At 58.1% G+C, this 14,206-nt stretch overlaps 1 protein-coding gene across 1 annotated transcript in view; it reads left to right on the plus strand.

Annotated features, from left to right (window-relative positions):
• RBM19 (RNA binding motif protein 19) overlaps positions 1-14,206 on the plus strand; it is a 124,509-nt gene that overhangs the window by 84,270 nt on the left and 26,033 nt on the right. Inside the window, exon 22 of the mRNA XM_059894218.1 lies at positions 4,995-5,100. Coding sequence (XP_059750201.1) covers positions 4,995-5,100 — 106 coding nt within the window. The remainder of the gene's footprint in view (positions 1-4,994; positions 5,101-14,206) is intronic.

A 14,206-nucleotide genomic window follows, 5' to 3' on the forward strand; every position in this document is an offset into this window, starting at 1 on the left:
TTAACACACCGCGGGGCACATGGCACTGAGAAGGACGGGGGGAATAATGGATATTACGTGTGTGTGTGTGTGTGTGTGTGTGTGTGTGTGTGTGTGTTAGAAAATTGGTGGTGGTATATTGGAAAGGCTTTTTGATGCCAAGAGATTTAGCCCTTTTTTCTTACTACAGAAGGAACAGAAAGAGGCCTGCAGTTTATTCTTATCACAAAACCACCCCTTTATCTCATTGTTGTTCACACCACACTGTTGTGGCAGCTGATTTTTTTTTTTTTTTTTCCCCCTCAGCAGTGCCTTGAGTGCAGGTGTAGAGAAGTCAGGCCAACAGACTTCCCCACGTGACTCAGCACTTCTGCTAGGACTCTGGTTCCTCCAGCAGCTCCAAATAGGAGAATGATAAGGACTTGTGTCCAGGGAGCAGGGGGGCCTAGGCTCCTTGGGGTGTGCCCGACCCCTACTTGGTGTCAGCGTGCGGGCTAGAAGGTTAGGCCGGCCTCCCAGCCTGCCCATTAAACCCCCAAACCCAGGCATCAGCACAGCTGCAAAATCATCAGGTTCGGCATCTCTGGAGGGCTCTCTCTGTCTCCCCCTCACTTCCTTGTCCCCACCGCGCCCCACCCCATCCCATCACTTCAGTCAAGGAGGAGAGAGACGATGGTTCATCCCTTTCAGTAGCAGAGCCAACCCCCCCCTGCCCCACCCAACCGAGCAGCTGCCATCCAGGACTGTGGCAGGTCCAGTCAGAGGGCGCCAGGGGAGGGGATCCCCTCACACAGGCGAGACACACACACACGTATTGTGTCTGCGATCAGGCCTGTGTGCCAACACGATTTGCATGCCTGGACTTGTTTACGAGGCCCAGGCATAATTGGCTTGCCTCGCTCCACACCTTGGTGCGCCCTCCCCACCTCCTCCTCCTCTTCCCCCTCCCACCCCCACTGCACCTCGAAAGAAATTAAAAACGTGACAACAAACTCCAGTTGTCAAAAACCCACGGATCCCCACCAGTCACGTGCTCCTGGCGTGGCGGAGCGGGGTGGGGCTGCGGCGTGGAGGAGTAATTGGTGAACCCGAGGTGAATGAAATAATTGGAAAAGTGAGGTGTGAGTTTGTTACTGAAGTGTGAGCATAGTGGGGGAGGGAAGGAGGGCCATGTTTAAAAGCCCCGTATGTCCTCTTTATTCACAGCTTCTGATACAGTAATTGCTATTTTGTGGTTTCTATTATCTACACAGTGGGGAGCATCCGTGTCTGCTTCCCAAGTGGTAGAGTCTGGGCTGGCGGGAAGGGGGGGGTTGGTTCCTGGGTGCCCCGTCATCTTCCTCCCTCTCTGGTCCCTGGCGGCCCTGCCCAGCCACGCCCAGGCCTCTGCTCCCAGGGGACACGCAGAACTTCCTGCAAAAGCCGCTCTTAAAAATGGCTCCGTGGGCTTTGCTGTCAGATAAGAACTAATAATGGCTGGTATTTATATATCGCTTATCTCCAAGGAGCTAAAGGTACTTCATCGATTCCCCCGCCCCAACCTTTTTTTTTTCTTTTTAATTCTCTTTTGATATCTCTCTGAGATCATTAGTATCGGCTTTATTTTCTCCCACACAGTAGTTACACAAGCAGCCGAAGCCATCCTTCCTGAGCCGGGAGGGAAAGCTCGCCTGAGTTTCGAGTCCCGGGCCGTGGGGCTTGGGCAGGTCACTTGGCCTCTTCGGCCCTTGGTTTTCTCATCTGTAAAAATAGGAGGCGGTGACTCTTACCCCACAATTGTTGTATCTAGAAACGGTATATTTAAAAGGCCTAGCACGCCACAGACACTCTGTCATTGGTCACTGGTGTGACAGCCGCAATGACGGTGTCTTGAAGCTCTAGCCATTCATTCCGGGGCTTCACGGGAATCGGGAAGTTCTTTCTAAGATCTAACCCTAATCTTCCAGCTGCTCTGGAAGCCCTCGCTCTCTCGTGTCGTGAAGAATGGTGGGATTTTTTAAGCTCCTAGGCTCTTGGGACACAGCATTTCCTTGGCCATGCAGATGTCTGTCTGGACACCCCAGAAGGGCACTGACCTCCCCCACGGCCCCCCAGCTCCCTGGTCCCCACCCTCACTCCCTCGTGGATCGAGGATGCCCCTCCGTCCCGGCTTTTCCCTGCCAAGCTCCCGAATGCCACTTCTCCAGGCCACGTGAGCATGGCTCCTTCGGCTTCTCTCATCAGCTTTTTTTCTCCACCTTTTAATTATTTTCCTCGCCTTTCTCCGGACCCTCAGCTGCTTACCATGCATAGAGCGTCCACCGCTTGCAGTGTGCTGCAGAGAGGGAGGAATTAACCTCACCGGTCTCTCCCTCTCTCGGTCTCTCATGCGTACACACACGGGTGAGGTCCCAGAAATGAGCCACGGCTAAGAAGAACTGGGCAGGGGCCGTTGAGACCATCAGGGGACGGGAAGTTAGAGCCCCTGTGGGCAGAGGCAGGGGCTTTGCACCCAGTGCAGGCAGGAGGAACTGGGTCTGAGTCGGCCTCACTTGCCCTGGGATCTTGGGCGAGTCACTGAACCCCCCTGCACAGCGCAATCCTCGCCACCCCCGTACACGGCCTTCCTTCTTCGTGCCAGACGGGGCCAAGCCTCAGAATTAAAGCCCCGCTCCTGAAAGTGGCTGGTCGCCTCCAGATAACTGAAGAGGGTGAAACGTCGTGCAGCGGAGAGAGCTCCTCCGGCTTCACATCAGACACTCCCAGGTTCACACTCTGGCCCTGCCACCTACTCGCAAGAACCGCTACCTCCCTGAGCCTCAGTTTCCTCATCTGAAAATGGGGGCGGTGAGACCAATACTAATTAACATTTGTGCTCTTCGTATGTAGCCCGTGGCCTGGTTCGTGGAATCCTCATCACCACCCTCTGAGCGTAGGTGTGACATCCCAATGGTCGTGTTCCCCCTTCCAGGGCTGCTGTTTCTTCGTTCCAAAACTACCTCCAGGCGTCCACTCTGAGCCAGGCCTGGGGCACCTTGCTGCAGATCCCGTGATGGGCAAGATAGGTGTGGTTTCCACTCTCGCAGAGCTGAATTCCAGCCCCAGGGGAAGGCAGAGCGTTACCCAGGCGTCCACACCGCAACGCCCTGAAGCACAGTGGGCCCTGACCGCTGGGGGGACATCCATCCCCACCCAGAGCAGATCAGCCAAGGCTGCTCACGGAAGCCGAGGCCTGAGAGCCCGGAGGCTGGGGCAGGGGTGGAGAGTCAGGCGGAGACACCGGCACACCCCATAGGTTGTCTGTCCAGCACCCAGCGTGACCCAGACACACAGCGGGTGCTCGGCAAGGCCTCCCTGTGCCCTTCAGCCTTCTCAGACCAGGTCTGAATCCATCAGATACACTGTCCCCAGAGTCCCCGTGGCTCTCTGAAGAACTTGGTGCCAAAGCGCCATTTATGTTTACCCAAAGGAGCCTGCAAGAAAATATGTGTGTCCCCTGCCCTCCGTGTCCAAGGCCAGCCTTGACAGAGGCTTCGGGGCTTTGCTGGAAAAAGAGGCAGCGTGTCTGTCGTGGGGCGTGTCGGCCTTTAGGTGGCAGAATAAAGCAGGGTTTGTGGGCAGGACTCCGCTGGGTTCTCCCACCTCACCTTCGGGCTAGTCCCCACCTGCCCAGCCTCTGGGCCGCTCCAGGTGGGCCACGAGCCTCAGCCGGCGGCTGCGATGGCTGACAGGCCTCCACTGGCCATCGTCTGCAGCCCCTCGGCTCCCGGGAGGCTGGCCGTGGCGCCAGCAGCCCAGCTTCTGTGTCTTGCTCAGAGAGGCGCCGGGAGGGGGCGCGGAGCTGCCGGGGGGAGTGCCGAGGAGACGTGCAGGTTCACTTTGAGGCTTCATAATGCCGCATTTACACACCGTCCTGCCTCCAGAAATGGGGCTGGCAGATGCCTGGTCATGCTGGCAGGGCTGCGGGTTAACTCCACAGATTTAGCTTAGATCGTTTCACGGGAGCTCACGGCCTTTACTGCGTCTTTCGCCCAATCGGTCTCTGGCCCCGAGGCATCCTGCACCATCGTGTGTAGGTGCGTGTGCCCGGGCGCCCGCAAGTGTGTGTAGATTTTCAAATACAATAATACCTCTTTTCAGATGCCGCGCACATTAAATATTTATCAGCAGCAATTTGTGCGTATATGTTTGATAAATGGACCTGAGGATGGCCTGGGGGCGGGGGAGTGAGACAGGAGAGCAAGGGAGGCCCAATCCTTTTGTCCGGGAATTTCTCAAAGGTTTATCCAGGGGGAGAGGGGGCGTTGGGGAGATGGTTGGAGGCCTTGTTTACCTGTTTGATCCCTGTTGGCTGGTGGGGGGGTACACCTGACTTTTCTCCTCCAAAGTCAGCTTTGCCTGACTTTGGCTTAGCAGATATCAAAACCCTGAGGCAGGAGGAGTGGGGTTTAGAGGACGTGGCCGTGTGGCATTCAAGCACCAAGCGCTGAAGAACCATCCCAGGTCCCAGCTCTGGGAGAAGGAACTCGCCCTGCTTACTCAGATTCGTGGGGGTCCATGAGGAGTCCGTGGTAACCCCGAGTCCGGGGGCCCTGGCCTGGCCAGTGCCTCCCCAGCCCAGCCATGCATGCACGGGGCTGGATTCCCCTTGCTGGATATTCACCCCACCCCCTCACCCCTGCTCCCCCAGGCAAGGGGAGGACCGGTGTGCCTGCCCGCCCGACAGAGAGGAACGGAAAATTCTCCATCCCCAGAGGAACGGCATACCCAGTCTGATGGTTCCCTCCCTGCCGGCGTGATGGCCAGGCCGGAGGGAGAAGGCCACCCACGCACGCCCCCAGGACACGTGCTGGCCAGTGGGGAGCTTACACTGACACGAGTGTTCGTGCACTTGGCTGTGCACACGTACCCCCCGTGTGCATCTGCGGGCACTCCTCTCTTCTAACTGGAAAGGGTTAGCGGGTGAGAATCGATCCTGCCTCCCCCCGCCCCCTTTGCAGGTCTCGATTCTGAAACTCCCGTGTTTTTATTCCCAGCACCTTCGGGGAGCTGAAGACCGTCCGCCTGCCGAAGAAGATGACGGGGATGGGCAGGCACAGAGGGTTCGGCTTCGTCGACTTCCTCACCAAGCAGGACGCCAAGGTGAGACCAGGACCCCTCCCTCCCGGCCTCTCCTTTCTGGGTCCTTTGTGGGAGAAGCAGCAAGGCCTCTTTACAGACGTGGGCGCGTCCCCCCCGCTCCCTGTTCGGGTTTTCTCTCCCCTCCTCTCCCCAGCCCTGCTAATTTGCACAACGTCCTTGGAAGAAAAGACCATGGGCCTTGTGTTTGGAGGAAGGGGCAGTTCTGTGTCCCGGGCCGCTCCAGGTCAGACAGAAAGCGTGGGAGAGGCTGTGCGGAGTGTGGAGGGGAACCAGGGGACAGCGCTCGGAGAGGAGGCCGCCAGGCACCCCAGTGGGAACCCGCCGGGACAGCTCTTTCCCCTCTTCTTCCCGCTGGTGCCTGCGGCTTCTGTTTTGTGCTGATTTCAGGTGCGCTCAGGCCAGGCAAGTGCTGCTGTGTGTAAGCACGTGTACGGAATTCCTTGGAGACAGAACCACCTTTTATTTTTGAAGCAAGGCAGCCTCTCCGGGTGTGGGCTTGGTGCAGTAGGTCCTGGGTCCTCGTCCTCCGCGGCAGCAGACAAGGGGCAGAGGCTGTGTGACGGGTTCTGGCTGCGTCCGTGGTTGTTGCTCTCACAGCCCCAGGTCAGGATCCTGGGGGGAGGGGCCATGGCCCTGGCTTCGTGGGCTCCCTGCGAGAGCCTGTGCCACAGGCAGCCTTGCCCCGTCCTGGCCTGTCTTCCTGTGAGGGTGCAGCACAGCACGGGGCACGTGCCACTGATGGCTGGGATCCCCTCCGCCTCTGAGGAGCATCTTCAGAAAAGCAGAGTATTTGTTGGAATCACACTCTTGGCCTGCAGCAAATTGGCGTTGCCAGAGGCCCTGTGGGTGGAGCTGAAGGTGTCATCTCAGGGACACAGCTGCGGCCTTTGTGGGCCCTGGGAACACGCACAGGCAGAGAGGGTGCCCCAGGACTTCAGCAGGCCTGCCAGCCACCTTTGTCTCAGCGTCTTGAACTCAAGTGCATGCTTTGTTGACACGTGGCCATGTTTGTCCGGACATCTGCGCCTCTTTCTTCTCGGCTGGCAGTCTTCCCCTCGCCTCCTGTCATGACAGGAGGGACCGCAACCCCTGCGTGCAGCCGGCCCACGGCCTTGACGCTCACCAGCAAGGCAGGCGCCTGCGGGGTCCCCCCCCCCCACTGGCTCAGCGAGAAGCCAGGGAACAGCCGTCCAGAGCACTGCACTTACTGCTGGCTGCTTGGCTTTCCCAGCCCTGCCCTGTGCCTCAGTCTCCTCATCTGTAAAATGGGAATGATGACAGGTCCCACGCCCACAGGGTGAAGGCAGATGGTGACACAGGTCCTGGCACACGGTGCTCGAGATGAGTGAGCTGTTTCCTCCTCGTTCCCACCAGCCCAGGTCCCTTCAGAGCCACCAGCCCTCCGTCTGTGGACAGAGAAGAGAGGGGTGCAGGCAGCGCTTTCTCCACTGCGTCCGTCTAGCCCTGAGCTTCTGTGAGTGTGTAGGACCGTTGTCATCTGTTTTGTGTCAGGGTTCCTGCGTGAGACTGCGATTAGGGGAGAAATGAAAGGGGATTCACTCCCTGCCCCAAGAAACATCTCTTATTAAGGGCCAGTGCAAGGGCTAGCTGTTAGAGCACAGACTCTGCAGCCAGAATCCTAGCACTTACCTGCTATGTGACCTTGGGCAGGTGACTTACTTTCTACGTGCCTCAGTTTCCCCCTTACAGAACGGTAATAGAATTTCCCTCACCGAATCGTTGTGAGGCTGGGATGAGATGATAGTCTTAGAAGGGGATCTGGCCTCCGTGAGCTCCGTCTGTTAGCTGTGACGAGGAGGAGGATGGTGACGGCGGTGATCTAAGAAGAAGGGAAGGAGCAGAGAGAAAAGTTGTCTACGCCCCTCCAACTAGTAGCTTCTTCCATGGGGCAGCTTCCCTCCAGAGCTTGAAGTCAGAATTAACGTGGCTCTCGGGACCCAGAGGGTTGGACCCGGCATGGACTCCCAGCCTTGAAATTCCACGCTCCCATCGCCAGGATGCAGTCAGTATAGCTTTGTTCCCTGGGGGTCATTGGAACGGGGCGTGGGGGGGAGATTCTCAGGTAGCAGGGCAGTGCCAGTGCCCGCTTGGCTAGTGCCTGGCACCGGAAGCCAGGCTGCAAATGTTCTTTGCAAAGCCTAGCGCAGCCTTCTGCTGACTTCTGGAGGTGGCTCCTTCCCCTCTGTGCCTTCCGTCCTGGCTCCAGGAAGAGAAAGGGCAGCCGAGGACAGCGAGGGCTCAACCCACAGCCCCTCCAGGACTGGCTCTTGCGGCCCCTCACCTCCGACAGGCGGCAGCCTGCCTCCAGAGCTGTCCCGGCCCCGCCGGCCCCGCCTCTCACCGCACCAGGACTCGGGCCCTTTGTGCCGCCGCTGAGCGAGCTGGTCTCGCATGAAGTCTGAGCCCACCGGGAGCGCACCTCTCCTGCAAAGATCCCTTTGCTCTTTTTGCTTCCCGGAGAAGCTGCCGTGACTTTTCCCTCTCCTTCTCCCCGTCTGTCTGAAGAACTTTATTGTCTCCCGAGTGGAACATTTCGCGCTCTCCACTGAGCAATAGAGCCGTGTGCGCTGCATATTGGTGAATAGACTTCTGAATATTGTAAATATCTGGTTAGCTCGAGGGCGGGCGTGAGTTTGAAGAGGGAAAGCAATGCTGGAAGGAGACATTGAGTTAGAAACCCCCGGAGACCTTTTTTTCATCTCAAAAGAAGGAACTCGTGGGAATCCCAGGGCTGGTAGGGGAAACTCTAGGACCCCCAGTTTCTCGGGACAAGCGCCGCCCACCACCCCACTCCCACCCCCAGCGGTTCTCCCTCTGAAGCGCTTCAGGGAAGAAGACCTGCTTTAGAAATCCTTCCCGGGGCTTGGCTGAACCCTGACCACTCGGCTCTCTCACTGAGGACTTCAGCCCCGTTTCCTGCCGTGGGGCGTCCTCCAGGAAGATAGCGGTCAGTAACTCTTGTGGCATCAGCAGCGCTGGAACCTGTAGGTGTAAGCCTCCTGTGCCCCGGGGCCCCAGGAGGTCCTCAGAGGGGAGAAGAGGAGACAGGGAGGAAAAGATGAGGGGAGTGGACACATATTAGGGGGAGGAGGAGGGGAGGGAGTAGAGGCTGATTGTAGAACCTTGGGTCTGGAAAGCAGTGGCGAAACTAGCAGTTTCCAGGCTGGGCTGTGAACCCGGGTATGCGACTCACAGCACAGTACTCTTTCCTGGGCACCAACCAGTCCACTTCGCCAGCTGGCTGAGGAGAGAATCAGGCACCCTGGTTGGTCCCCGGAGGCATCCGCTCAGCACCCCCATCTCTCTTTGGGCCCCAAGCACGGGTCATCTGCGTCCTCCCCGCCCCCAGGGATTCTGAGTCTTCCGACCTTGCTCCATGACCCTGTGTTCCACCCCGCACGTCCTCGGGAACTCCGTCATCCGTCAGGCCCCTCTGGGTCAAGCACACGCCCCAAACAGGGAAGAGAATCCTGGCGCAAGGCTCCACGAAGAGCTCAGGGTAACCAGGCAACTGATGACAATAGCCAGAGGCTCCCGCGACAGGCCGAGCTGGCTTTGTGTGTGACATGTACACCGTACACCCATTGTCTCGTCCCAACCTGCAGCAGCCCCGGAATCAGCTGGAGATTTTGCATAACTCCCTCCCCGGTTTCTCCAGGCGCTTGTTAAGCTCCGTGTGTGCAGGGTCCTGGGAACCGATAGGAAGCCGGGACCTGGCTCTGTTGCTGAGATGCTAAACCAGGGGTGAGACCTGGCCGTCAGCCCCTGTCACAGGCTCCGTGAGTTGACATGTTGTCCCAACCTAGGGCGTTTCATCAGCCCCCAATGTCCCAGGCATGAATGTCGGTCCCCCTGAAAGGGCTGCTGTTATCATTATCTAAACCTCCAAGTGTGATGAGCCCACATTTCTCAAAGAACCTTCTCCCACGTGCTGGAGGGAAGCAGGGACAAAGGTCGATGAGGGCAGACAGGAAGTCCCAAATGCGGTGGTCTTCCCCGGTGGCCTGGGTCTGCACTTGTGTGTAGGGATGTTTGTAGTGTCTCGGGCGCCACGTGGTTCTCTGGGCCCTGATGATGTTTCTGGAAGGGCAGCCTCTTGGCGTCAGTAAAAAACCATCAGCTTCTAAAAGCCCGTCTTTGGCAGGGACGGTGCTGGGCATTTGTACGCATCAGTTGTAGGAAGCCATTTGACAGATGGGTAAACTGAGGTTCGAAGGGATGGCGCCACTTGCCAGAGCTGGGAAACCCCGCGTGTCGATCTGATTCCAAAGTCCACGGATTAGCACTTCCTCCCTTCATTCACGTAGTCACTTAAATTGAGTGCCAGCTGTGGCCAAACCGTGCGCCAGCCCCCTCCTCTCTACACCACACCCCTCACCTCTCACCCATCCCCAGCAACTCACCAGTTAGACATTTTGGAGGAAGGCCAAGAGGTTGGCCCTTAAAACATCTCTTGGGAACAAGCCCAGGATGAAATCAGCTCCTCCGGGGCCCCCAGAGGAGGAGTGGGCATTCCTTTAGGGGCCTCCAGAGCCGCACACCGTCTCCTGCCAACCCTCCCAAGCCTTGGAGGCAGCAGCTTTCTACCTGGGCAGGTGACCTGGGATTCCCAGCCAGCTGTGCCCATTGGCCAACAGGCCACCAGTAGTCATTGGGGTTCCATTTAGAAGCCGCCACCTCCTCTGTCCTCACTTGGACCGGCTGGTCACGGAGGAAGAAGGGAAAGAAGGCAAAGAGCGGACTTGCAGCCCAGAAACCAGAACATTCCTTTTTTTTTTTTTTCCCCCCATGCACGCGCCTTTAATTTCTCCCTTCCCGGAGCCCACCGAGCCTTTGTACTTTTGCAGTTGCAGCTGTTTTTATTTGCTGCCGCTGCTGTTGTTTTAAAAGGTCTATTTTCACATGGAATGTTATCCAATTAGCAGAGCAATGTGTTGGCTTAAATAAACACTTGGGGGGAGCCGGCAGTAGGGAGTTGGGATGGCGGTCGGCGTTGGCAGGCAGCGCTCTTCTCTTCTCACTGGTAAACAACCGCAGCTTTAATTGGGGAGTCGCGCCAGTTAACGTCTCTGTTCTCACGTCTCACTTTTGTATGGTGCCCGGGGAGAGGGGGGCGTGGACACAGCCCCAGGCCCACCCCAGTTGGGGTGATGCTGAGAGTTTCGTAGGGGGGGTCCCATCAGGCCTCTCCGCACCCATGGCCTTCACCTTGCAGATTCCGCTGAAACGCGACCAGTGGTGGGAAGAGGTGACGATGAGCAAGACAGAGCTTCTTAAGGCAGGGACAGCCGCCTTCTCGCTGGGTGCCCAGCCGCGGTGCAGGCGCCATAAACGGCGATCGCCATCAGACTAGCGACGGATGGCGTGCACGCCACACACAGACACACACCCACGTTTGCTTACCTGAGTGCAAGGAGGGCATAGCGTACGGCCTCCCCGGGGGCCCCGAGGGTGTGCAGCCAGGGTCTGAAGAGGACGTGGCCCCATGGAAATGAAGACTCCGTGGGCTGTGTCCTCCCTAGACAGCCCATGTTCTAGAAAGGCAGGGCGGCACGGTGGTTAGCAGCATGGCCCGTGGAGTCAGAGCTGCCTCCTTCCATCTGCGTGAACGTGGTCAAGGGGCTTCATGTCCCCGCACCCCAGGCTGCTCATGCCGCAACCGGAAATGATCTGCGCCTTGAGGCAGCCATGAAGATTAAGTGGAAAGCTGCGTGCCAAGCACTCACCACAGGCCGCGGCACAGGGCACCAAAGGAGCAGAGGCAGCGGAGTGTCCCGGGCCCCGCGGGGCAGGGGCGCTGTGCTTTGAAGCCGAGGTATCAGTTGCTTTTTGTCTCCTGAAATGTTAACTGGACACAAATCCAGGAATTGGGGTGCTATCCCCACTTGTCTGTGTTAGGTGTGTGCACTCGCGCTTGTGTTTTAATTGCAGGTTTTGCCTAGTTCCTACCATCAGGGCCCAGGGGTAAAGGAAAACGTGTTTGAATCCTGAGCCTTGCATTTCAAGGCATGGATTCGGGCTCAACCAACACATTTATGGGCTGAGAACCCGGGATCAGGACAAGCCACCCTCCTCCGGCTAGCAGATGTGCATCCCTCATCGCTGGGGTATGAGCTGCCCCGCAGTGTACCCATCTGCTGGCTGCATCCCTCTGTCCCTCCGTGTGCCCTGAGGCCTGCCCAGCCCCTGTGGGGTCAGAGTGGGAGGCCACGGAGCTCCACTGCTCTGAGAAGGCCTCAGGTTCAGATGTCCTCGTTTCAGATTTATTCAGCGATCAGGACCAGTTCCCCAGGAAAGGTAACCAGCCCGGCTGAGCTGGACAGCCTTCCTCCCTCCCAGGAGCACTAAGTAATCATCATTTTAAAACTTAACTACTGGGAATTCCCTGGCGGTCCAGTGGTTAGATCGCCACGCTTTCACTGCCAAGGGCCCGGGTTCAATCCCTGGTCAGGGAACTAAGATCCCACAAGACATGCAGTGCGGCCAAAAAAATAAATGCATAAACTAAACTACCAAGGGCAACATCACAGGTCCCAGGAATCAGGCCCTGCCCGCGTGCCGGGCGCTGGGTTAAATGAATGGCCATTATCTTCTGTATTCTCAGCACCAAGAAGGTTGAAGCACCTCCACTTTGTAGTTGAGAAAGTGAATGCTCAAAAGTTTCTCGCCAGATCAAAGCCAGAAAGCACAAGACCATGCTTTGCGACCCCCCTGTGGAGCCCAAGGCCATTACCGGGCCCCACGGCCTCATTGCCTTGTCACTTCTGGCCCTTGGCTCCCTGGCTTGGCCCTCTTTTCCTAGTGGCTCTTTTCTCTCTCCCCGAGGTCAGAGGTGGTGCGTCACCTTCCTGTTTAGTCCCCTCATTTTGGCCCATAGTAGGTCCTCCAGGGATGTTGAGTTGAATTGGATTGAGCTGAGTGGATGGATGGGTGCAAGGAAAAGACATCTATTCATCTATTCAGATTTTAGACGCCACAGCCCGGAAAACAAGTCCCCGGGTGTTTCTTTTAGAAACTTGCCCTCAGCTCCACGGCATCGTAAGTCGGAGTGGCCCAAGGTGCTGAGTGGAGGCCCACAGTTGAAGTTACCAGTATTGTGCAAAGAGCCCCACTTTTTCTGGGGACCAGCTCTTCCCCAGCGGAGGCCAGAGGTAGCTGGAAGGTTTGCTGGGAGCTCGCTCACAGGCGTCCGGGAGCGTTGGCACAGGGACAAAAGTGATCTCTCCCTCAGCGCACAGGATGCTGTCCGCAAGGAGACGATACAAAACATCCCAGGGCAGCAGACTGTCCTCCCAGCAATCAGAGGCCCCTGTTTTTCAAGCCCCTCGGCAGAGAGGGAGCCGAGGCCCCCAGCAGGCCCAGCTGGGCCGGTGCTCCCATTCCCTGGGCTTCGCTGCTGTGCTCTGGGCCACGTGGTCATTCTTGGCCACGCTTCCTCCAGGATTTAGGGGCACAGATGGTTTAGGACAGGTTGGCGTCGTCCGTGTTCAGGTGGATTTGGCATCTGCCGAGAGATGCAGCCCTCCCGCTCGGCGAGAGACAGCAGAGGGGCTGAGAGATACCCTGGACGTCTCAGGACAGGAGGCCTGGCCTCAGCCCGGCCTGGGAGCCATGGCCCTTGGGACGGGAGTCCTGCCAAGGGCATCGAATGGGCTTGTGTTGCCAGGAGGCAGAAGCCCGTCTTCCAGGGAGAGCCGCAGAAAGGTCAGGCCCGGCACTGAGCTGGCAGCCTTCCAGCGCCTTCCCTGTTCTGGAAAGGTGGCTGCCAGGCCTGGTCACAGTCTAGCCGGCACTGGAGGCCAGGGCTCTCGGTGCCCACAGTTGGTGGCTTAGGTCAGAGGAGATGAAAGAGGTGTGTTTCCAAGACAGCTGAGGCAGAGAACCGGGTGATGGGGCAGCTCCGGACTCCGGCTAGACCTGCTCAGAGCAGCCCTTGTCGGGCCTCGCATTGTCTAAGACCTGCTCTCTGAAGGGGGCAGTCCATCTGCCCCGGGTCAAGGCAGAGGGACTTCAGGCGACCATCTGTGTCAGCAAACAGAACCTAACCCCAGATGGTTCAAGTGAAGAGAGATACATGGAGGGGTAAGAAGGGCTCGGGGGGGCTCGCCAGGAATGTGACCCACCCCCACCAGGGCCAGTGGCAGTGGGAGCTGTCGCCACCTTAGGCTAAGGGACCTTAAAGGGACAGGTGAGAGCCTGAGCTGTCAAGGAGGGGCCACCGGCAGCAGCTGTGGTCCTGGAGGGAGGGATCGAGGGAGAAAGTCCCCCGACCTCTCTGCCCCTCCCTCCAACCTCTCACCGGTGCCTCCCATTTGCTCGTCCTAAATGGAACCCAAGGCCAGCAAGCCCTGGTTATGCCCTCCAGGGGAGTCAGCTCTGAACGCCCGGAGAAGGGGTGCAGGGGAGGATCAGGAATAACCAGCACAGGCCCATTGGATGATGAAGGAAGTGGCCCCGAAGTGGCTGGCGGGGGCCTCGTCTTCTACAGCATTCTCCTCTTTGCCAAACCAGTGCCCCCTTAGAGTTCCGTTCTAGACCTTCACGCTTCGGCACTGACCCAGCCGGGCGATCGGGTGTTAGTGGCACAGGCGACTCTTCCCATCCCAAGGTCCCAAAGTCACGCGTGTTGGGAGCGGGGACTCCTGTCCATCTCTGTGCCGCACCCAGGACTGTGTATGTGTCAGCTCTCGTCCTAACCAAAGGCAGAGCCTCCCACTTGTACAGGACAGGACAGTCGTGGGCGAGACGTGCTCCTTTCCCTGCTGCCCTCGTGGGCTGAATCTCAGGGGTTGGAGGAGCCAGGGCAGGACATCGAAACCAGCCCTCCGTCTCCAGCCAGGACCAACCTCAGCCTCCCTCCCAGTCTGGAGACGTGCTTTCATGACCCTCGGTGAAGGTCTTGCTCCACGGTTCGCCCTGCAGATGTTTACTGAGCATGCTCTGTCCCGAGCTCTGTGCCAAGGGTAACCAGGATAGAGGCCTGCCTCCGAGGTTCAGGGTTGAGCCAGGGAGCCCGGCACACAAACAGGCATTAACGGGGCAGGTGTTCTTAAGGAGGCTGAGGGCGCAGGGCACGCAGAGGGCA

Source organism: Balaenoptera ricei, chromosome 14 (genome assembly GCF_028023285.1).
Source record: "Balaenoptera ricei isolate mBalRic1 chromosome 14, mBalRic1.hap2, whole genome shotgun sequence".
In the NCBI taxonomy this organism is placed as follows: domain Eukaryota; kingdom Metazoa; phylum Chordata; class Mammalia; order Artiodactyla; family Balaenopteridae; genus Balaenoptera; species Balaenoptera ricei.